General features: G+C 34.6%; 1 protein-coding gene and 1 long non-coding RNA gene across 2 annotated transcripts in view; one reads left to right on the top strand and one right to left on the bottom strand.

The window, feature by feature from the left end:
- Window positions 1-25,691, top strand: part of LOC128551548 (uncharacterized) — a gene marked incomplete at its 3' end in the record, with an annotated part of 35,681 nt that extends 9,990 nt beyond the window's left edge. Inside the window, exons 5-12 of the mRNA XM_053532449.1 lie at window positions 235-373; window positions 1,935-2,093; window positions 22,980-23,113; window positions 23,303-23,473; window positions 24,065-24,108; window positions 24,723-24,757; window positions 25,098-25,195; window positions 25,524-25,691. Coding sequence (XP_053388424.1) covers window positions 235-373; window positions 1,935-2,093; window positions 22,980-23,113; window positions 23,303-23,473; window positions 24,065-24,108; window positions 24,723-24,757; window positions 25,098-25,195; window positions 25,524-25,691 — 948 coding nt within the window. The remainder of the gene's footprint in view (window positions 1-234; window positions 374-1,934; window positions 2,094-22,979; window positions 23,114-23,302; window positions 23,474-24,064; window positions 24,109-24,722; window positions 24,758-25,097; window positions 25,196-25,523) is intronic.
- On the bottom strand, window positions 20,819-22,762 carry LOC128551547 (uncharacterized). The gene is made up of 2 exons (XR_008368828.1): window positions 22,652-22,762; window positions 20,819-22,102 (listed from the first exon to the last, which is right to left on the bottom strand). It is a non-coding gene; the product is annotated as an uncharacterized LOC128551547 (long non-coding RNA).
- Window positions 25,692-25,910: the final 219 nt, after the last annotated feature.

The raw sequence follows: 25,910 nt of genomic DNA, 5'->3' as shown, positions 1-25,910 counted from the left end.
TTCTTTTGTTTTATTCTTGCGCTTTTTACTGACATTACCATCACTTGACTGACTTATATCAGATGTTTGTGAAGGAAGGCATTATCTTCTGGAAAAAAATAGAGGATTTAAAATTTTAGAAATATTTCTGAATACCATATACAGAAAGTACCAATAAAGACATTTTGATGCAACAGTTAATGTGCCAAATATTAGACAACTTAAAAATATTTAATTGATATTACTTTATTTAAGAATTGAATTAGGCACAATCGCAGAAATACACATTCTAGCCGTTGACGATGACGGAGACTTTATCATATGTATGATAGCAGAATACATTGAAGGAGGTTATATTTCACAACATCCTCCGCCAAATGTACAGGTCTTTCAAGTAAGTATTTTTTTAATGTCGAAACACTGCGAAGACCAATTATAAAAACTTACACGCTTTTTAATAACAAATATGTACACCGCTGACTGTTAACATTTATTTTTAGATGTCTAGGTTTTATGAGTTTCGATAATCTTGCAAAGCTTTCCCGATCATTACAATATACAATTTTATTCTATACCTATTTTATCTATCCAATCGCGAACGTTCATTTGCAACACGTGACCGTACAATATATTATGGTATTTGGATGCACGTGCCTACAAAAATCCTGTTTTTTCTGTATTTGGACGCACGCGCGTACAAAAAATCCTGTATTTTCTGTATTTGGACGGTTCAACAGTCCCATGTTAAACATACGATAAAGCCCGAAACGCGTGAAAATGTTCCGAATGTAAATCGGATGAAGTAAGCGCTCTGTGTACAGAGTTTGATTATGCGTCTTGAAATCTGGATTTAATTTGAGTTTTTTTGTTTACAACACACAAAAACGATTCAAGGGATAACAAAGCTATCTGATTTAGATATCAAAACGTTCGTTAATAATCAAAAAACTTAAAAATACAGTAAAAAGGATCATCAGATGTTTGAATATTTGAAAAGTCGCTAAAAGAAGCCGTTCCGGACGAAACCTAGAAATTGGTATCAGCCCTGACTGCCTGAATGGCTACCTCAGCAGTTTTTATTTAACGGTTAAGAAACAAAATGGAAAATATTATGAATGGCAGCGGACGGGCGGTCAGCATCCAAAACATGTCTGCTCTATAATTTAGTTTTCGTCGGATCTTCACTAAACATGCTGACAATGTTTGTGGGCATTATATCTCGGCCAGTTTCGATAACCAGCCAAATTGTACCAGGCACTCTTTGATTATAGTCCTTGAATTACTCGAAAAACGGGGAATTTAGCTTTGTCCGATTTTTTAAGTCGAAAAGTTTTCATCCGATCTTCACCAAACTTGCTGACAATGTTTGTGGGCATATACATGTATCTTAGCCAAGTATTATTACCACCCAAATCGCCAAATCGCTGTTGTAGGGAGGTTGCACCATATACTTTTTTTAATGATGATACGCAGAAAAAAAACAACATTCAATGAATTACGTATGAAGTGAAATGAATATAGAATAAAAAGGTTAAGGTCTAACATTGTTCTATATAATATATATTTGCACTCATACCAAGCTGGGAAAAACTAGAAAAGGCAGGAATACAATATTCAGTGAAACATTTTTAATTTAAACTATTATTATATTAAGATAAAATAGATATAGAATAAAAAGGTTATTTAACATTGTACTGTACAATACGAGATATATTTGGACGAGTACCCAGCTGAGAAAACCATATTGAACTCGCCTAGCGGCTCATCCAATATGTTTTTTCTCAGCTGGGTACTCGTCCAAATATATCTCCGTATTGTACAGAACAATGTTAAATAACCTAATAATATTGTATTCCTTGCTTAATTTTTTTTTTTTTTTTGCGTTATAGTTTTCACAAATTATAAGTTCAAAAGTGATAAATATTATCGACAATTGTTATATCAATACATTACAGAACTGTACAGTCTCCATCAATACATCTTCTAGCAACTACACAAACGATTCATGGATCGCCGTGCCAGTCGAAGTGAGGGATTACAATAGGAAGAAGATTACTTATGGCGAGAATGAATACATGCCGGCTACATTTTCACTAAGTGCAACTTCTGTGCAGGTAATGCTTTTAAAATGTAAATAGATGTGTTCAAATTTGAGCGTTGTAAAGATTATAAAAGCTCACAAAGTAATTTTTTAAATATAGATTTATATGCATTTCAAACTGTTATATAAAAGTTACATCTTAGAGTATTATTCATATATTGCTACTAGCAAGCAATTGATCAACTTCTGCTTATAAACTCATTTTTTTTGTGCCCACCCCTCCTCCCGCCGCCGATTTCTTTTTATCTTTTTATTTATTTTTTTTGTAGGGAGGAAGGTACTAATGTCTATGTCCGTCCGAATGTCCGAATTTGTGTCTAGTATATCTAAAAGTATTAAACACAGATTCATCAAATCCTACAGGATTGTCACTCATGGCGTTGTGAAGATAAATATAAAGGGCCTTAAAGTTTGTTCGCATGTGTCTAATTTATTTGAATTAAAATCATGCGACATTATGAAAATATCATCGATGGCTATGTCAAAAGTATATATAAAACGGCATAAAAGTATTTTGTCGCATGCAAATCAAAAAGTATTTGAATTAGGATCTTTAAACATTAAGAGAAATGCTATAAAACTCGTGAAATCGAGTACCTGGATGTCATCCAGTCTGATCAGAGTAAAAAACATTGACATAGAGTAATGGCTTTTTATAACAAGAAAAATTAAAAAGAATAGTGCATATCTTTTAAAAATATTTGACTTAGCTTCATGAAACTGTTTAGTGTAGAAAACAGCATAAGAGGATTGTTATATAACATGTGAAGTTTGTGCATCCGGTGTTTGATCTGAGATTACACTCGGCTTGAAAGGAGTTTGAAACCTTGAGTTAGGTAAACCTTCACATAAAGTGCTTAAAAGTGTATGTTGCATATAACTTAAAAATATCTTACTTGAGTCGTTGCCAGTTGATGCATATTCTTGCAAAAGACGTTTTAGCGCATTGCTAGGAGTTAACCCGTGGTCAAAAACTACAGTTAGAGAAAACCTATTTTGTCATTGTGCTAATGTTTGTACCTATGTAAAATGTTGAAGTTAATAGCCTTGACATTCTGAAGCTATGGGATTCAACTGGGCAAGTTTCATAAGCGTTTGATTAAATTCTGGAAAGTAGATCCCCCCTCGGAAGCACCAAGAACAAGGAAAATAGTGAAAATTGCAAACTCGGTTTGTTTGAGTCAGTTTATGAGCAGTCATGGAAAATGCAACAATGCCCACTCCCCTAGCACCGACTGAAGCAGTATTCAATATTAAATGAGTTGAAATCAATGGTCCGGAAGTCCCAAACTTTAGACGAAGTCGAAGCTACTTTTTACAGTCGCCAACACCTGTTTTTGGGAAGTAAAATCACTCTGAAAAATAGATCCCTCGGAAGCACTGAGAACAAGGCAAACAGTGAAAATTGCAGATTTGGTTTGGTTCAGTCAGTTTATGAGCCGTGATGGAAAATACATCACTGCCTACGCCCCCTAGCAAAGGTTTAACCAGTATCCAGTCTTCGAAATTAAATGAGTTGAAATCAATGATCCCGAAGAATCAGAAATATGAAAATATAACAAAACTAAATCTTATTATCATAAGATATGTGTTAGGTAGTATGCATACATAATACAATGTGGCGCTTATCTAACTGAATCTTGATTTTTTTTCTATATATTTTTTTTTTTTTTTATTATTATTATTCAACCACACTTACAATATACAAACAAGCTTTCCAGCCTTTTATCAACGGGACAAGTCCCTTAACATTTTTCTTTTTAATTAGAGAATACCTGTAAATTTACATAAGTAAGAAAAATATATATAGCACTGTATATACTTGTGAGCAAGAAATTTCGATCGTACTATTCAATATAAAAAGGTTGGAATAAACCAAACCTTTTTTGCGACTTTAACAAAAACAGTAAATAAATGAACAAGCTAAGAATAATTACGAGGATATCTTGCATTTATATCCATTTTACAAATCCATTTGCATACTTCTGTCCGATACTTCTCTGAATATAGATATAGGAACGTCTTAGGAATTTTAATATTAATTTCAAGATAGGTAAATAATTGTGTGTCTTGCACGAAATTCGAAACGGCAAGACTCCACCATTTGGAAAGTTGAAAATGAGACACAAGATCACATCATACAAACAAGGGAGTTAACTTATAGGCATTTTCAATAATGTATTTAAAGGGTTTCTCTCCCTTGCACTGATACTTTATATCATAAGAAAACAAAACTAATATATTCAGGCTCCTTCCAATGTACTAAGTAAATTGTATATGTGGTTTTTTTTTTGGCAAGTATAGTAATAAGTCACTATTCTCTAAAATGTATATTAAATTATAATATATATAGAGGTACAAAGGTAGTCTTTGGTTAGTGTTTCAAAGACCAGCATTACAAAAGGGGAAATGGTGTATAATAGTAGGATTTATTTTACAACAAGGTTATTAATAATATGCCTTTTTATGTTAGTTGTCTTCTCCAAATAATACTGCATGACCGCCCCATATTTTATTAAATCTAGTCATTGACATTGATTGCTTTGCTTGAAACTTTTCCATGTTAAAAAGCAGTGTAATCTGTTTTATAAAAACCTGAATATTTGGGTCAGAAAAATTCATTTTACTTTGATAAATATGATATTTAGCTGTCATTATTATTTTATTTAAGGCAGTTTGGATTATTCTAGTTCCTAACATGACATTTGTTATTGACCAGTCTGATTCTATAATCTTATATTTTCTTCTTATCCAATTTTTGACACTTTGCCAAAACAATTGTGTTGTGTTACAGTCCCAAAATAAATGGGCTAGAGTTTCTGGCTGTTGTTTACAGAACGAACATAAATCATCTGGTTTAAGTCCCATTTTTTTTAATAAATAGTTTGTCCCCAGAATTCTATGGTTGATTCTGAATTGAAACCACTGGAGTTTTAAATCCTTAGTTATTTTAAATGGCAGTTTATAAGTATTTTTCCAGTCAAAATTATTATTCAAGTTCAGATCTGCAATCCATTTACTTTTGGAAGTTGGTGCTGTTTCATTTTTTAATATTGTGTCATATATTTTACGACAACCCTTTTCACTACTATTTATTAGCCTTAATAATAGTGGCTGGATTGGGTTAGTATCTTTAACTGCTAGGTGTGTAAAATGCAATCTGTCCAGCTCAGCTCTCAATGAATGTAGTATATTCTGATATTGTAGGAAATTGGTTTGAATATCATACATGTCTAACAAATTCTCATATGTGTAGAAGTTACCATTCTTATTCATAAGGTCATTTACAAATAGTATTCCTGCATTAACATAAAGTCTGTAACAGAAACTGGTCCCCCCTATTTTAAATCTATTGTTGTACCATATAGGCATGGAGAGAAATTCTTCCCATTTTTCAGGATCCTTTTTATTTGAAAGGAGAATAAAACTACTAAACACATCTTTCCAAAAAAGATTGTCTACTGTGGTTAGCCTCTGTTTTATATAATCACTACCATAAATTGTAAAATAAGATATCATTGGACACATCTCTTTAACCATTGTAAAATATTTTGTGTTCTTCTTTTGAAATCTTCTTAACCATGTTATTTTCAATGAATTCATAAACTTTTCCACATCAATCATTCTTAAACCACCTTTACTATAATCTTGTGTTATAATATTTCTTTTAATTTTGTCTGGAGCGCCATTCCATAAAAACTTGTAAAAAAGGTTTTGTATTTGTTTAATGGTGTTTAAGTTAGGATTTGGTAGACTTACAGCTAAATGGTTGATCTTTGATAATGCCAGAGTTTTTATCACTACTATTTTTCCAATCGGAGTAATAATTCTTTTTGTCCATTGCGTCAATAGGTTTTTAATTTCTTCAATTTTGGGGGCATAGTTTATTTCTACAATTTCATTTAAATTTGTAGTAAAGGTCACACCTAATAGTTTAAAATTATTACTTTCCCACTTGATACCTAAATCTGGACATAAAGTAGTATTACTGTTTTTCATAGATCCAATCCAAACTGCCTTTGTTTTATCAATGTTTATATTTAGCCCAGAAATATTTGCATAAAATTTTAAAACTTTCATTGTATTTCTTAATGCTTTTTCTGAACTATCTAGTAACAATGTTGTATCATCTGCATACTGAGAAACTAAAAATTCTGTATCATTTACTTTAATACCACCTATTTTCTTGTTCTGTTTGATAAGTATCGACAGTATTTCTGCGCATATTATAAAGATATAAGGAGACAAAGGGTCTCCTTGACGACAACCTCGATGTATGTTAAACCAGTCAGAAAGGTGACCATTAACAATAACACATGATTTAATATCTTTATAAAATAACTTTATCCATTTGATGAAGTTTTCCCCGAAGTTGAAGTATTTAAAAACTTTATACATGAATGACCATGACAAAGAATCGAAAGCTGTGGCAAAATCTATTAGCAAAAGCATTCCTGGAAGCTGGTGTTTTTCAGCATAGAACATTATGTCATAAATAAGTCTAATATTATCCCCTATAAACCGGCCTGGTAGAAAACCACTTTGGTCTTCGCTGATCAAATTGGGTAACACTGATCTAAGCCGAGAAGCTATGGACGCCGAAGCTATTTTGTAAGAAACATTTAAAAGTGATATTGGGCGCCAATTTTTAAGAAACAATTTGTCTTTATCACCTTTCGGAATGCAAGTAATCACCCCTTCCTTTTGTGTAACTGACAATTCCCCTGCATTAAAGGCTTGATTAACGGAACGTACTAAAAAATATCCAATATCTATCCAAAAGAATTTGTAGAATGCTACTGTAAAGCCGCTACTACCTGGTGAGGAGAAATTAGACATTTTCTTTAAACTAGCAAGCATTTCTTCAATTGTAAGTTCACCTTCCATGTTTAATTTCTCATTTTCTGATAGTTTATATACATTGTTATTGACTATAATGGAGTTCAAATTAACTTCACTGCTTTCTCTGTGTGAGTGTAAAGTCTTTTTTCTATATTTATTCAATTTAAAATTACAACAGAACGGCCGCCATACACGACATTAACGAAAATGTTGCAGGCTCGGTTAAGTCTATTCACAGACTGAAATGGAAAGCTACCGTCCACGCCATCTAGCCGCTGTTTGAGCAGAACTTAATATTTAATCATGTTAGAAGAACAGGGTATGATTTAGTTGAATCCGCGGATGTATTAGTATGGCGTTGCACATGGAGCTTTCAATGATGCAGAGTGCAATTTCATGTACAGTGTTATATGATCCCCAGCTAAAACAATAGCTTTGCCCTAAACGGGAAAACAATAAGCATTTTTGAACTAATATTTTACATGTGTGTGTAAATCGCCTTGAATATGTTTTACGTTCATGAGCTTTTAAGCTATTAAAACAGTTTCAAATTTAGTTTCAAGAGTAGAGCTAAACGTACTAGAATTAAGAGGGGAATTGTGGTTATGGAGCCTGCATATCACAAAAAATAAACAGCCAAACGACAAAATTAAAACCATTTATTTGTTGGGTTTAACGTTGCACCAACACAATCATGGGTCATATGGCGGCTTTCCAGCTTTGAGGGTGGACGAAGACACCAGGTGCCCCTCTGTGCATTATTTCATCACGAGCGGGCACCTGAGTAGAACCACCGACCTTCAGTAAGCCAGCTGGATAGCTTCCTCACATGAAGAATTCAACGCCATGACCGAGGCTCGGACCCAAACCGATGAGGGGCAAGTGATTTGAAGTCAGCGACCTTAACCACCCGGCCACGGAGGCCCCCAACATTAAAACCAAGGAGTGATAAAACGATACCAAAAGCTTATAAAGCGGAAGTATTGGGACCACACAAGCCGAACTATTCAACTTGGAAAATTAAACAGTACACTAACAAAATTTAAATTTTCTGCTGAACAATCTGAATATATCGATATAAAACAGCTCTGATTTAAGGTACGGTGAATCTTTTAACAGCTCCCACACGTGACGAAATGCTACTTTGAAAATAAGATAAATCAATAGAAAACCACAGGTCGTCCAACACAACATAAATGAAAATGTTGCAAGCTCGATTAGGTTGAGCCTGTTCATGGAAGGTAGTGTAAATGCTAACTACCGTCCGCTCCCTCTATCTCAGAACTAAACACTTACACATGTTATAAGTACCAGAATATAATTTTGAGAACTCTGCAGATGTATTCATACGACTTTTAATGATGCACATAGTGCAATTGGAAGGAAAGCGGCGTATGTTCCCAGGCAAAATAATGGCTTTGTCCTAAACGAGAGAAAACAATGAGCATAACTTATTAATAACAAACTGGAATTTAGAGAAGGGATCTGCGGTTATCGAAGAAAATGCCAAAAGGCAAAATTAAAATGCAGGCACCATATCTTGAAACCATACGTTTTTGTTCCTGAACATGTGATGCTTCTAAAAAGTCACAATTATATACGTACGGCATTTCAAAACCTGTATATAAGGTTTCCCTAAAAAGTTATGATAATTTAATTCTTGAGAACTTATATCAGACAGACTTACTAAAGTTTTGTAAGCATTGAATATTCCCCATCGTATATTTCATTTTTATACTTGGTCTTTTAAATTTAACATGTCTTACACACAACATGTCCAAATTCATAGTAAACATTGTTATACAACCTATTTTGAGAAAATTGTCAAAATATTTTATGCTTTAAGCACATTGTATTACATAATTATATGAATTGTATTTGTATATTCGCAAACTATGTTTCTAATTTACAACTTAAGTCAGCCATACTAAAAAGTCTATACATTTTCTGTCCTGAATATGTAAAAACAAAGTAAGCATTACAACATGCCTTTAAATTAGTGTTTTAGAGTGATAACGATTGCAAATACGTTGGCCATTTCCAAATTTTTATTTTTCTGCAGATCTATGTGTAACCTAAATATACACAAACCTTTTTAATGTCATTTATATTTTTTCAACATCCGTTTCTTAAAAGTTACAAAAATATGTTTGATATGCAAGAAATCGCACTAAATGTCACCCTCGAAGTTTTCTTTTTCGAGGGAGTACGCCCTCAGACCCTCCTAGGAAGTATCTCCCATTATTCCAGCTCTCGCTACGGGTCTGAATTTATTACGAGAAAACTGTTAAAAGTGTTAGGACATTTAATTCATACTTTTATTTTTCAATTTTACCTATTTTTGCAATGGTTTGATGGTAATATCCCTGGCAACATATATCAAAGCGCCCGCCCGCTTAGCTCAGTAGGTAAGAGCGTCGGTCTACGGATCGCGGGGTCGTGAGTTCGATCCTAGGGCGGGGCGTATGTTCTCCGTGACAATTTGATAAACGACATTGTGTCTGAAATCATTAGTCCTCCACCTCTGATTCATGTGGGGAAGTTGGCAGTTACTTGCGGAGAACAGGTTTATACTGGTACAGAATCCAGGAACATTGGTTAAGTTAATTGCCCGCCGTTATATGACTGACATACTGTTGAAAAACGGCGTTAAACCCAAAACAAACAAACAAACATATATCAAAGCGTATTTTCTTCGTTTTTCATATATCTATAGTTGATCTCGTACATTCGGTTAGGTTATGAATAACATTGTCTTTTCATGCAAGCATGTTGGTCTTTTCTACACAAATAAGTGTTTTCTTTCATAAATACTTATGTAGGATTCTATTACTAATTTTAACAATGTCTATGTTTTCACTATTATACAAAGCAGAATGACATTCTGTTATTATGCAACATATGCGCTATTTATATAGAGAATATTAGTTTACTGTCTTTCTTAACTTTAAGTTAAGAAATACATTATCCTAATATTCTATTTATCCTGGACATAAAATGAGGAAATCATGAAGTATATTAATCATATGCTTTATATTTAAATGATGTCTAGCAATCAATAGCAGGGTTCTGCTAAAGTTCTCAAATATGCCACATGTACTGGTAGCCCCCATCGGAAAACATGTATCATAAAAGTATTTGCTAACAAATTACATCCCCAATAGCTTATGGTCTAGATAGGAGGCATTCACATCGTCTGTTTGCTCTTTATTACGGTGCTCCGTTAGGGACAGCGCCTACTCCCTATGAACGCAAATGGCGAAGGGATGACGGTACGATAAATAGCGCGACAGTACGGTGGTGATAACACGGCAGTAGAATGACGCAGCGCGACAGAGGTGAAAGTGACATTCCGTCGTACTGTCGCGCTTCCCAGCATACTGTCGCGCTTCACCATCGTAGTATCACGCTTCACCATCGCACTGTCGCGCTTCACCATTGTTGTGTCACCATTGTACTGTCGTGTTTCTTCAACATACTGTCACGCTTCGCCATCGCTATTTCGTGCTTTACAATCTTAATGTCACCAATGTCGCACTTGACTATCGTACTGTCGCGTTTACCTATCGCACCGCCGCACCATCGTACTGTCGTGCTTCGTCAACATACTGTCGCGTTTCACCATCTTTTCTCTGTTTAGATCTAATAATTTGAATGCGGTTTGGTTCGGCTATTATTTAAATGAATATCACAAAACCCAATGTTATTTAGATGAATACAACCCGGCAGCTTTTATTCAAACGAATATGACTCGGGTGTTATTAAAATGAAAAAAAAAAAAAAACCGGCAGGGAGTTTATGGCTAATTTACTTTTTATACTTAATTTATAATAAAGCCCGCCCGCTTAGCTCAGTAGGTAAGAGCGTTGGTCTACGGATCTCGGGGTCGCGAGTTCGATCCTCGGGCGGGGCGTATGTTCTCCGTGACAATTTGATAAACGACATTGTGTCTGAAATCACTAGTCCTCCACCTCTGATACATGTGGGGAAGTTGGCAGTTACTTGCGGAGAACAGGTTTGTACTGGTACAGAATCCAGGAACACTGGTTAGGTTAACTGCCCGCCGTTACATGACTGAAATACTGTTGAAAAACGGCGTTAAACCCAAAACAAACAAATTAATTAATAATAAATAAAATCTAGAAAGTAAATCCCTCGGAAGCACCGAAACAATGCAAACAGTAAAAATTGCAGACTCGGTTTGATTGAGTCCGTTCGTGAGCAGTAATGGAAATACAACACTGCCCACACCCCCTAGCACCGGCTTAATCAGTATTCAATCTTCAAATCTAAATGAGTTGAAATAAATGATCCCAAAGGACCAAAAATATTACGACTTTTTTCAGCCGCCACAAAACACTAAACAACCGCTGCAAATAACTGTTGTGTGAGAAAATATTATTTAATTAGCTCCAATATTTCAAGCTTTGAAACTTCAAAGATACACAGACAGACATTATAACTGTATTTAATAATACATCACGCTTTCTGGATGATATACTTAATATAAAATAATCCGTTTTTTGATCAGTTAGTGGAAAATATATATCCCAGGAAGCTGCAGTTAAATATAATTAACAACTCGGATAATACTACTTCATTTCTAGGTTTACATCTCTCTATTTACGACAATTTCATACATACCAAAATTTATGACAAGAGGGCTGATTTTAATTTCAGTATTGTAAGTTTCCCCCATTTGTATGAGGATGTACCCCAAGCTACATCTTACAGGATATATATTTCTCATTAATTCGGTTTGCAATAGCGTGTAGTCATGTTGAAGATTTCAATGAACGTAACCTATTTATCACAAAAACCTTCTTCAACAGGTCTACCGGTTTTATAAATTACGTAAATACTTTTCCAAATTTTACTATTGTAATTCAGATTTGATTTTGAAATACAATAGCAATTTGAAATCACTTCTGCGAGAATGTATTAAGCGGAAAAAAAAAAACATTTTTATGCGGCTTGAGAACATTTCAGTGGCAAAAAAAGTTTTCTTGCACCTAAGTGGGTTGTTGAAAAATGATTTAATATTTTTTGCTTCGATTGTTTGACGTTGACCTTTGTAACCTAACCTCAAACTACATGTAAAGGAATGGATAAGGTATCTCTAATCAAAGTGATCTGAAAGAAACAAATGTAAAGGACTGACTTTGGACAGGGTCATTTTGAGACATGTTACTGGGAATTGGAAGGCGCTTGTCTAGTACGTTTGATTTAGGTTGTATCAGCTTCGCACATGTTATCATTGTAATTGCCAGACGAATGTGGCCGCCTACAATATTCATATATACGTGGGATTGTTAACAAGAATTATTTTGACCTGAGGAGAACCTGTTCGAAATCGATCAAAAGGACCGCTTGCGCTGAATCAGTTGAATTGCTGGTTGAGCTTAAGCCAGTAGGTGGAAATAAGTGTGTCTCCTATCCCATGAAATAATTTGATTTTCCCTGTATCTGCGGAACTTTTCGTCATAGTAAGCCAGAGAAGATTCTGGTTGACGTGAAGTAATATCCTGGACAATTTCCAAAAACATTACAAGATGTTGGGTTTCGTGTGGATATTTGGTAGCATAGACCGCACAAATCTCAGAAGTGGAGAGGTCCATTTTGTTCAATATTCAGGGCTTTCTTCTGTTTTTGGGATGGTACAATACTGACATTGAGTCAATGAAGGAATTGCTTCAGTATAAGTTAGAAGTAAATTATTAATAAACAAGAAAAATCAACAACAACACGTGTAGCGTTTGTTCATAGATAATTATTAACTTCCAACATTTCGGCGTCAAGCCTTCATCAGGGAAGAATAACAATAAAAACAACGGACGTGACGTCGTTAAACATCGTCGCGTAAAAAGGCGGTAAAATGTATACAAAGTTTAGATCTACATTATTTACAATGTTAAATGAATTCAAAATAACGTTTCTTTAAACGGATTTAACAAACATACCGAGTAAAATTGTCGGATAGTGTTTATACATATTTTCCTATACTTATGTATATAAAAAACAGAAATAGGAAAAAACAACAATATACTCGGCATTACATATCTATATATGTAGATCAATACAATGAGTTAATTGGTCAATTAATATCAAATAAAACTTTAGAATTTGAAATGACATGATGTATAGTCCAAGTACTGGTGGTTATTAGTTTCTTTCACATATATGTTAGTTTCGACACATAAATTCTCTCCCTTGGATATATTTACATCTAGAAACGAGAGCGAATCTTGTGAAATAGTATGTGTAAACTTTATGTCAGGATGAAAACTGTTTAACTCTCTGATGAAAAGTTCTAGTTCTTCCAAGGAATGATCCCACACCATAAAAATATCATCCAGGAAACGCAGCCAAAGTGTCGGATCTCGATTTCTAAGGAAGTCTTGTTCAATTTTTCCTATAAATAACGATGCGTATGATGGTGCCATTGAGCTGCCCATCGCAGTACCCATTTTTTGGAGATAAAAATCTTCATCAAATTTGAAATAATTATTTTGCAGAACAAGTTTAATGAGTTTTGCGACATCGTCACTTTTCAATCTTCCATGGCAACGCTCGTCCAAAAAATATTTACATGCGTCTATTCCGTCGCTGTGCGGTATGTTTGTGTATAGAGAAGAAACATCTAGTTTCACTAAATAAGTAGCCTTACTCTTGAATTTGAAACTTTTAATCTTTTCAATAAAGTCAGTTGTATCTTTAATATAAGACGGTAAGTTTATCATGTGCGGTTTGAGTATATAATCAGGATATTTTGAAATGTTCTTCGTGGGCGAGCTGCATGCCGACACAATGGGTCGCCCGGGATAATTTAGCGGTAGATTGCTGCCGGGAGTCTTATGTATTTTCGGCAGCACGTAAAATACCGGAGTTCTGACAGACTCTGGAAACATGTCAAATTCCTTAGTTACATTACTGTTTGTCTCTTCTATACTTTCAATACATGTAGATATATTCTTAAGAACATTATCTTTAGGATCTTGTTTAAGTTTTTCATAATATTTACCATCACTAAGTTGCCTCAGAATCTCTTTCTTGTAATCCTCCGTATTCATTATAACAATTGTATTAGATGTGTCAGCTTTCTTGATAACAATCGATTCATCTTGAGACAATTTTCTGAGCGAATCTAGTTCAGTTTTTGAAATATTACTATATCGTCTTTTCTTGTTAAAATTCTGTAATATTTCTTCAGTAACAGCTGTTATATAAAAGTCTAAGTACATATCGCGACCAGCTGGAGGAGTAAAAGATGACTGAGATTTATTGTAGAATGGAAGATCATGATAATTATCTGTATCTGCATTGTTATCATCGCTCTCACATTCGCTGTCATTTATTATTTTTGAAGCAAAATATTCCTTTAGACGAACCCTGCGATTGAATTTAAAAATGTTTTCTGCTAATTTAAGCTTATCATGCGAGTTAGTTTTCGGGCAAAATTTTAACCCCTTACCTAGAAGTATGTAGTCATCGTCTGTAAGTTTTTTACTCGATAAGTTTAATACTGTCTCCTTTCCTTTCCGTATTTTCTGTAACCGCCGTTTCGTTTTTCTCCAGGATTTTTTGTCCGGGGCCCGGATAAAGCGCCTTTGTCGTTTTCTGCCTCGTCGGCCCTTCCCTCCAGCAGTGCTGCCACACTCGTAACTGCCTTCACTAGGTTCTGCACTGTCTCCTGCAGTGCTGTCCCGGTCTTCACGTCCTTCTGCAGTGTTGCCTCGGTTTTCACGGCCTCTGCATAGGTTTTCTGTGGGCCCGGGGTTTTCATGTTTTTTGACATTTGATGAGTAGATTCATCGCTAGCTAGAAGTAAATTAAAATCAATGTTTTTATCGTTCAGTATAAGTTCCTTGAGCTTTTTGGAAGTGTGTGTATGATCGGCGTTGAAAGCGGTTGAACTAAATGCGTCTGATTTCCTGTTTTCCTAGCCAGCTGGAAAGTGTGGTGACATAGGATGACCAGTAAACTTTTGACACTTTCCTTGCTGGAACAATCCGAGCCGTAAGAGTCAGAATTTGTAGCATCTTCACTTGTAATATCACTTTCACTATCTGAAACTGTCTCTTGTTCGGTTGCATCTTATATATAACAGTTATATACAGCTAATCATAATTACTTAATCAGTAACAGTAAAGTATCAGATACATCTTAATTTCCGGTTTTAGTCAGAATTAATGGATAAAACACTATCTTCACATTAGGTATGATTGTCAATATTTGAATAGTGATTGTATCAGCAGAGCTGTACATACGATTGAATCTGGTTTTGGTCCCTGGTTGTCTATGATAAAATTTGGCAAATTACTCTTTGCATGAAGTCATGAGTTAATGTTTCTGCCAGTTGACGAATAGCTCGAGCTTCAGCTTCCGGGGAATTCCGGTGATAGTATTATTCATGTATCCCTATCATAATCGACCCAATTGCAGGTAGAAACTAGATTTCTTGTCAATTTGTTCACAAAACATCGTTGGTAGCCAGTGTATTGGATCAGAGGTAAACGGTTAAATGAAAGGTTGAAGGCCAAGTCTGGAGTATCATGTACCAATTTTCTAAAATGTGTTACAAATGTGTGTCCAAAAATTGAATAGAAAGTATGAATCTGTGTGCAATAACGTCGTTTAAGTCTTATTTTTTTATTTGTTCTATTTTTCGAGCCAAAGGAGCCTATATTTCACAACTCATTCGTTATTCAAGAGCTTGCTCACAGAACGATTATTTTAATGACAGAAATCTTCACATCACCAAGAAATTGTTACAGCAGAGTTACCGTTATCATAAGTTACGGAAAGCTTTCAGAAAATTTTTCTACAGATCGTCGGAACTGTTAGAAAAATACAGTACAAACCTAAAAGCACCTTTAAAACTTGGACTTACACATGCGGAGATATAGTTTATAAAACTCGGAAAATTAAACATAGTCCTTTTTTTAATCAAATATTTGTAAAATTGGTTAAAAAAGTGATCAAAAGAGGATACGATGCGAAAATCGTGAAGCACAGTGCGTGTTTAGTGATTGACCCCTGTACACTTAATCGCTACGCTTTCGTATTTGATGATGTGATGACTAATAAAGTGTAAGACTCCATGACGCTTTTCTCCTAAATCCTACAAACAGTGGACGGAGGGAGTTGATTTTTGTCTTGCAGTTCTCGTAGTCGTGCCCTTAAAAGTTAGTCTCTTGGTGCTCTGACTTCGGACAAGTTGTTGAGTATATTGGTGTAATTATACCTTAGATTTACCTAAATGTTATGTTTTACTTTATTAATCTGTTATTTTTGCGCTAATGTTTGAGCCTTTCTCAGCCGGGATTTTATTTACATTGTGTTGTCTAGCTTGTTGAAAATAGGGTAAGTGCAAGGTTGGCATGCCCTAAACGCGTTTAAATCCCCAGTTTCTTTTATATAGGTTACTGACCGTTCCAAGGCGGTGCCCCTATTTTCAACTGGTTTTCTGTCGGTCATGTATTGTCTGTTGCGTATGTTTTCTTGACTTTTGTGCGTTTTTCCTCCTCCTTACTCCAGCTATCGCCCCCTCCTTTCCTCTTTCATTTGTACGACGTTTTGCATCCCCTCTTTACTTTTAGTTAGTTTTTTTTTCGTGGTTCCCCTTTATTCAGGCTGACGGAATCCTAAGGCGGTACACAATTGTTTTTTGCTTAAATGGGTGTGTCTGTGTGTCTAAACGGTGCCCTAACGTTTTTTATGTTATTTAGTTCTGTGTGTTTGATTTTGCTACATGAGTGTCTGCGCTTTTGTGGTTTACGTTGTAGTGTGACTGTTATTAAGTAACATAGCATTCCTTTTGTATATTCATCCTTGTTCATCTTTTCCGCTTCAAATTTCTCCTCCAACCCACCATCTCCACCATTTTGCCACTTCCTCCCCTTTATCTGTATTTCACATAATATGTACTTGTTAGTTGTTTGAAGCAACACGTCTGTAATATTTTTCCATTACAGCTTCTATTTTTTGTGGGCCTACTGTGCAAATGTGTGGCTCTGAGACTGTTTTCGTTGCGATGTGCTTCCTAGAAATCTACCCTTACCTAGTATCTTTTATTATTACAAAATCTGCAGGTCGTGTCCAAGGATTATCGTTCAAAACACAGTTAACCCGAGCGTGAAACAATTGTTACGAACACCTACTAGTCTAGAATGATTTTGTGAACTCTGATTTGTGCATTATGTGTGCATAACAAAACTATATCGTGACATCAGATCTATGACTAACATCGCTAAATTATGATCACTCATATATGTACCAAGACACTTACTATATTGTTTAACGCATATAGAAACTTTTGTTGACATAAAATCTACTTTACTCGTTTTTTAAATTCAACATGAAAAGACATTCATGTAATATCAATTATGTAAATGAGTTATGTTATCAGGGGGTAGGACGTGTAAAGTATCCATCGGTGGTTTAAGCGAGAGAAATGTGTTTTTCGGTGCAAAATGGCGGAAAACCGTTGACGTGTGTCCAGGAACTTTTAAATTTCATCAAAGTAAGTGTGTTTTTCTCGATTTATATCCATAACGAGTACGTCCATGTTGTGGCAAGATTACTTGTCTATCGTCGACTATCAACCCGGGGTCAATGATTTTCGATGTAAAAAAGTTATCGAAGGGACAGTGGTGAGACACAGCCGTCGAAACCTTTCCAAACTCACTTTATGATTGCTTTTCTTACACAAATCTTGCAGTTTTCGCCTCGGTTACATTCTTGATCGTTGCAATATCATTTGTGCTCCATTTGTTATACTAAAAGCGGGCGCTAAAGACCCTCACGCTCGATTTTTTTACGTATAAGCCAGTTTTGGTATCTTTCGGGTTGGTTTAAGACAATTTTGTATCTACTCGGGAACGTCCTTACAATCCTAATGAAGGTTTATAAGATTTTTCATAAGGTTCTGTGAATGTAAAGACCATAATCATAGTAATAACTATGAAAGTCAAACTAACTCCAGTTGTAAGTGTCCAATTGTAACTTTCTCAAATTCTAACCATACTATGTTGAATAGCAACATTAATTTAGATACAAATGTATATGTTTCATGTTATTACAAGGATATTTGTATGGTCTATATGTTATTTGTATCTGAACGCAAAGATGAATCTGGAAAATTGCTTTTGATATATTTTTTGTGCTTGAGCAGATTAATCATATGAAAGTAAAAGAGGGTATTTCCATAGAATCTCGTGGTTGTGTCACGTGAACATTTTATCCTATTTTTAGTAGACTCTTTTTAGTTTATGACTGTATTTAAAATGAACACGTTCATTTCCTGCCATTTTACACCAAATCAATATTTAACGACGTAAGTAAGGGAAAAAAACATTTTGAAGTAGAAACGGTACATTTACGCTTTTAAATTAGGAAGGATGCATTCAGTTTTTGAAAGAATATTCTTTTATTTTATATGTTCTTAAAGGTATATTAATAAATAACAAACACCCACACCCCTAGCAACGGCTCAAGCTGAATTCTACTATGGTATTATTAAATGTATTCCGTGACCGAAAAGGACCAGAAAATGTAACAATGCTGTGTTCAAGCACGGGTATACTTTAGTACTTTTTAAAGCCGCCACAGGGCACTTCAATATTATTGTTGTCTATATTAATTGAGCCACATCATGAGAAAACCAACATAGTGGCTTTGCGCATCCGCGCAGTCTGGTCAGGATCCATGCTGTTTGCTAACGGTTTCACTAATTAAAATAGGCTTTGAAAGCGAACAGCTTGGATCCTGACAAGACTGCGCGGATGCGCAGGCTGGTCTGTCATCAGTGCTGGTGGCAAAGCCACTATGTTGGTTTTCTCATGGTGTGGCTCATATTATCCCTTTTCATCATAGAATGCAACCAATAATAGAAATAACAGGCTTTGGTTGTTTGAGATTGTCCATCAAATGACTTTTTTAGGAGATTTAATATAAATTGCCAGTATGTTTAATATTCATGGGTTGGTCAGTTCGAACAGTTAAAGGTTATAAAACGAATCTTTTATATACCTCACAGCAAAACAAAAGAAATAATAGTAAAGCCAACTGTCTTTGCTTTCCAAGTAGTTAACATTTTAAATGTATCTATTGCAGATTATGGATACACAGAGAATTCGTCAGAAGAGGAGGAATTAGAAAAGCCTCAGAAGTTTGAGTGTGGAATATGCGAGGAAATATTTGCTAGGAAAAGTTCTCTGACGAGACATTTAAAAAGTCATGGTTCTAATTTCTTCTCATGTACAGTTTGTGACAAACAATTCTACACAAAAGAGTATCTGAATGCACATATGGGCATTCATATAGAGGAGAAGAATCTATGTGCTCTCTGCGGAAAATCATTCTCAAGTTCGTCTAACTTAAAAACTCACACTCAGATGAAACACGAAAATCAATATCGTTTTCAGTGTAAATAATGTAATAAGAAGTGCCCAAATAAGTTGTTACCCGATGGTCATACTTCAAGAATCCATGCCGGAAGTAAACCATATAAGTGTGAAGCATGCCTGAAACAGTTTACGTACAAGTCAACTTTAACGCGGCATAAATGCCATGGCCAGGAAAGTATTGTAGAGTTCAAATGCACTCATTGCGAGAAAAAGTTTAGCTGTAACAAAGGCCTTAAACAGCATCTAAAGGTTCATGGCAAACCGAATGAGATTTGTGACATTTGTGGGAAGACGTTTGGAAAACCTCATTAAGAATTCATAAAAAGTCATGTGCAACCTTCAACTGCCAGGTATTCTGTGTAAATCGGCAGAAACATAAAAAGTACAACATAAAAACTTGTTCCTATATTTTTGCATTTATTGCAGTTTCATTTGATATTTGTTTGTTTTTGAAAGCTGCCAAGACATGGCGAAATGCTGCTTAGTTCTTAAATTTTGTCTTTACAGTAGAACTGTATAAATAGTACTTAATACTTTGTTGTAACAAGTTCATAAAACTTATTACGCCACTTTTGTATTTTGTCAACTATTAGCTGTCAATTTACGATATTTATTACGTAATGAGTGTCATTTTATTTAATGTACACCTCGGTTCATTTTAAAAAAGACACAGTTGATTAAAGAGTGGATTTCGTTATAGGGTGGGGAAATCATGATAGAATGTATAGCTTTCTGGTTTTCTATTTGACAATGAGATATAGGCCTCTGTGTCTTTGCTATATAACTCGATCTTAAAAACAGTTTACCAGCATTCATTTTAACTTTTTAACATGTGAGAAATGTCAGAAATTTGAAGTAAGTAATATGAAAACTATTGCCAAAATACCATTTTGTTTAGTGTAAATACAGTTTGAAACAAAAGTGAAATCTTTTTGAAATAGGCATTTTAATGTTATAAATATAATTTATTTGTGAAAGGATATTAATGTTAATATTCTAATAAACATTAGAATAAGTATAGTTCCGGATTTTTGGCTGTATCTTATATTCTGTCACCCTGTTAAATCTTCTATTCTGTCACCCTGCTATATTTATAAAATGAACTTGTCCATCTCTCAATTTGGACATTACCATTACCTATTCGAATGAGTGGTTACCAAAAAGATACTGACTGAATGGAGAACAGTGCAGATCTTGCTCAGATTGAACAGATGTGCAGGCTGATCAAGATCTACAATGATCGTAAAGGCAGAACCAACTGTGTCCAGCATGGTAAGGTTTAAGACCTCATGGATGTTCATAATGTAAGATAAATATGAAAATATGTTTTTTTGCTAACATGGCCACTTGGCAGCCTAGGTCGTGTGCATCTCTGAAACACTTGTGACATGCGGAAGATTTCAAATTCCTATGGGGGTTGAAGCTCCCCACCCCTGCGACAATGCCTTTAACTCTTAACTGCTAATGAATAAACAACTCAACTTTCGTGGATTCATTCATCTTTTATTTAATATTTTACGGATGTAGAGTGTACAGTTTATGTGTTTGAAAGTCTTTGGAAACCTCGTAGTGATTTATTTTTATTACGTCGTATAAACTCAATTGGCTGACAGCCAGTTCAGGTGAAGAAATCTTCTAGACTCAGGAATTCCTAACCGCACTAATAGGAGTATTTTCGATTCGTCAACTTTATAGTGGTAACGGACGGATTGTACTCCGCTCGGCTGTACGGAAAAACTTCTCACAGTTCCGTGTTTTGCCTTTCTCGCCTTTCTCTCATCGAATTTGTGGTTTCTGGAACAAAGAATCACAATGGAGCAGCATTTGATTACAATTTTCAGTTTTTTTTATATAGTCTTAAGAGATTTAATTAAGGAAAAAAGACCCATCGAATTAGATCATGTTTTATAACTTTTTATGGGATTTTAAGTTCACCTCCCATTAATGTAAAGGTTATCTCCTCTAAAGTAATCTCAACATAACTTACTAGATTTTCATTTGCATTGGATGAATGTTGGAATATTTCATTAAACTAAAACAGAATGAAAGTTTTTAAACAGTAGATCCAAAGTTAATCTATTTGCAATACATCTTGGTTTTACAAACGTGATATATGAAGGGAGTTAATAATAATCTTATAAATGTGCAATTTTGATGAATTTAGGCAAAATATGTATTTATCAAAGCAAGTCTTCAACAACTTTAGTACATTAATGCGTATATTAATATCATTCATCAAGTTAAATTTATTATAATATGGAATTATTTTAGCGACTTATAAACGATTATGAGTGTTTCTTTCTTCTTTCTTTTTTTGATAAAAATGTAATAGCGGTCTTTATTGGTCGCCCGTTAACGAAACGTCAGTTTAGCGTAAGCGTGTTTTGACAAATACAAGCAAACTACACAAACGCGTACATGTACGTGTATGAAATCACAACCTCTTAAATCAAACCAAATTGAGAAGTAGAAGTAACACGAAAACATAATTACATATTTTCAACTGCCAGCTATTATAACTTGTCAGTGCGGTAATAACTTTCAGGCAGCAATCGTATATAGTAAATCAGAGAAGTAGCTAATGCTTGTATTCTAGTATTCAAGTTTTTTTTAATTCTATTAATATCTAATTCTATTCAGCAAATACCTGACCGTTACATTGGAAATAGGAACTTTTGTGGCCCTTTCGTTACTCCTTATTCTGCTACTACTTGGAGAGATATCGTCCGGGATTTCATACGATCTCGACTTAGCTGTTTTCATATGGAAAGACCTAGAAAGAGATAGAATGAGATATATCTATGGACAATTCTATTACACTGGCATATTAAAATGTGACACTTTAGTAGTTCTTGCTTCTACGCGCTGTCATTTCGTTGATACGGGTTCGATACCTGGACCCAGCAGAAATAAAAAGAGATTCACAGAACATTATGAAAAATCTTATAAACCTTCATTAGGATTGTAAGGACGTTCCCGAGTAGATACAAAATTGTCTTAAACCAACCCGAAAGATACCAAAACTGGCTTAAACGTAAAAAAATCGGGCGTGAGGGTCTTTAGCGCCCGCTTTTAGTATAACAAATGGAGCACAAATGAAATTGCAACGATCAAGAATGTAACCGAGGCGAAAACTGCAAGATTTGTGTAAGAAAAGCAATCATAAAGTGAGTTTGGACGGCTGTGTCTCACCACTGTCCCTTCAATAACTTTTTTACATCGAAAATCATTGACCCCGGGTTGATAGTCGACGATAGACAAGTAATCTTGCCACAACATGGACGTACTCGTTATGGATATAAATCGATAAAAACACCCTTACTTTGATGAAATTTAAAATTTCCTTTACACATGTCAACGTTTTTCCGCCATTTTGCACCGAAAAACACATTTCTCTCGCTTAAACCACCGATGGATACTTTACACGTCCTACCCCCTGGTTATGCAATTCACAAACTGTTCGTATATTATTAAATTATTTTATTTCTGAAGTAACGACGATTAATATCTTGACGTGATTTGTCATTGGAAAAACTCTTGATTGAAATGTATATAATGTTTGGCAATCTCAGTCATAGGCGGAATAATAGATCTAGCAGAAAAATGTACACATAGAATTGTAGAACAGAATATTCTTACTACTCTTTCAGTTTACTGTACAAGTGATAGCTAATTTGATTACCCCGGAATTTGTAGAACCAACGTTTGAGAGCGATCATTTATTCATCATGTATGCTGATACGACACTAAGAACAAAAATATACGCGGAGGCACCAGAAAATACGTGAGTACAAAATCTAGGTGAAAAATTCCAGAGGCGTAAAATCGATTATTCAGTTTGTCACAGGTGAAATCTATTCTCTAGAGGTCTGAATTCTTATATCTGACATACGTTAAATTTTCGACTTTTCGATTTAAAATTAATCATAAAACTTTGTAAATTTTCAGTTCAAATCATAAATCTCTTTTGCAGCACACTGGAGAGCTTTACTGCGCTTGGGATACAACACGAACAATTTAAACTTTCTTCAATACAACAAGATCTTAGGCGACCACAAGTTAAGTATGCAACAATGACATGGAAGCCGTCTGCTGGCGAAATCGGGCCACATATAGCATGCGTTAATGCACGTGATAACACTGGGTAAGCAGTTGTAAAGACAGTTTTTCGAAAGGTATTTCTTTGTAAATATACTATCCAGAACGATTTAAATGTTCAGACATATCAACTAGATATCAAATTGTCTGCATAAAAGTTGTAAGAATGAAATGTTTACTATGTTTTATATACGTATGTAACGTTTACAATGTTGTTTGTTGTACTATCTTATCTAAAAATACCAATAATGGCCGTTTTTATATATGTAGAAAATTCTGTATCAAACCTATTAACAGTACAGGCCCTAAATTAAGAAAAGGGCCTTTCTTCGAAAGGAAAATCAGTCAAAAGTAATAAATATAACTCCTTGTGAAATACAACTTTATTTCAACACACTCAATATTTGCCTCTACTAGGAAGATTAAATAATTTTTATGTACAAGTATATCCATTCTCATAAGTGCTTACTTAGCTACCAGCTTTCTTCGGAAGCTTAACCAGAATCCAAACACTGACGAATGGGCAAGTGCAATAGCTCTACCTATTCTTAAATAGTGGGGATGAAATGTAGACATTTACTTTCTAGCATATGCAGCTGTTTAAACACTATTTTTGAAATACTTTTAATATTTACAGGGTGGATTCGGCAGAGGAAATATGTTTTATACTGGATGTTAAAGGTGCTTTCTACATTGAATTTGTTTGTAAAATCATTTTAAAGCCTCCTTGTGTTAATTATTATTTGCCGTTCGTATTTCTTTAATTTCAAACTGAAGCAAAAGCGGAAATAGATTTTAACATGAATAATTATATTATATTTTACATTTTGCAATTTGTCGCATCTGTTTTAATTATATAAAGTTGAAAGTTCTCCGTTGAGCTATTGTAACACAAAAACTCGTACGTCCAACCGTCTACTCTTCTTTAATCTCCTCTTAAACCACACGGCCAAAATAAATGAAACTATACAGTTATGTTTCTTGGATGGTCTTATTTTAAAATGGTTGTAAATACCCTAATTTCAAGCTTGCTTTAACGATTCTGCTTGATCTATTTTAGGCATCGCCAAATCTATCAATAGAAAAAGAAACGTTTAAAAGTTTGCAGTATTACTATATCGGCAGCTCTCAGGTTTCATGGATTCACTTTGCCCCTTAGCTAACAAAAAAGAAAACAAATACCTTAAATGACATCCAACCTAAACCGCTAGATGTATCTTTTCATACTACAGTATAGCATGTCCTATCTAAGGTAAACTGATCATGGTCAGATGAGCCCTCTATTTAATTTCCAGGTGATGTATTCAACCATACTACCAAAGATTTTGCGGTAAGTGCAAACAAATAAATCATATTTAAGTTTTCATGAATATCCCTTAAATCACCAGAACACAGCCTGCTTAAGTTGAGCTATTGTGAACATTAACTATCTGTCCGTCCGTCCTGAGTCGACATCAACAATTGTTTTCACACATTTCGTCTATAAATAGGAACGAACACTATCAAAAAAGAAACATAATGCGCTGGAGATGCTTGTTAAGTGCATACAAACCATTACTATTTATCCGCAACATATACCCCAGTCAAAGGACCAGTTGGAGTCTAAAAACTGTCAAAAGTGTGATTTGATCTTATATTGCATTTATTTCTTTTTATGTTTTTTATTTTAGGGGAAACCGTACTTTGTTGACATTCCATCACCGGATCAGTATGTTAACTGCAAAATACACTCGACATGTGTGGTACCATTATATGTCAAATCAACGACGTAAGTCAAATACAATAGTTTTGACATGATAATTGAAGTGTTATTTTTCTTCATAAAATGTACAATTATGATTAACGAATATTGTAAAATATCGTAAAACTTTCTTCGTGTGAATAAGCTTGTTCTGTGTTCTGTTGAATATGTTTTTCCTTAAAAAAGTAAAAAAAACACAAGCAAATGCCACCAGCGCACCAAACGGACTTCAACGTGCTTTAGACGTACACTTGAAGCATAGTAAATGTAAATCACAAAATACACAAAATAAGAAACTCTACCACTTGGTCGTAAATGAATTTGTTGATGATATAGTTATTGCTCTGATTTATAGCGAGGTGGTAGATGTACGCGTGACAGAAAGCTACATTGATCAGTATCAGTTGGGTCCAATACAGATCGTGACACATAAAGGTGAAACAGTGTTCCAAACGGACCTTTCGTTTGAACACTCATTGCATGGGGAGGAACATATCTGCTTCATTGCAAAAAACAAAAATGGGTATGTTAGATAAGCACAATGTGTATATGTTTTTTCTTACACTACAACTTTGTGTCATTGGACACAGTTTGCAAGATACAAAGCATATAAAAGAAATAAACTTGCTGACATATTTATGTGATTGAAAATACATATGATCGAAAATGGCCGATGGACTGTATGTGGCATTATCCAACATCAGTCCTGATTATAAAAATATCAAAAAGTGAAAAATAGGGC

Source organism: Mercenaria mercenaria, unplaced genomic scaffold, assembly GCF_021730395.1.
Source record: "Mercenaria mercenaria strain notata unplaced genomic scaffold, MADL_Memer_1 contig_1256, whole genome shotgun sequence".
NCBI classification, from domain to species: Eukaryota; Metazoa; Mollusca; class Bivalvia; order Venerida; family Veneridae; genus Mercenaria; species Mercenaria mercenaria.
The sequence above is the reverse complement of the archived record's forward strand: the minus strand, read 5'-3'. Positions and strand labels throughout refer to the sequence as shown.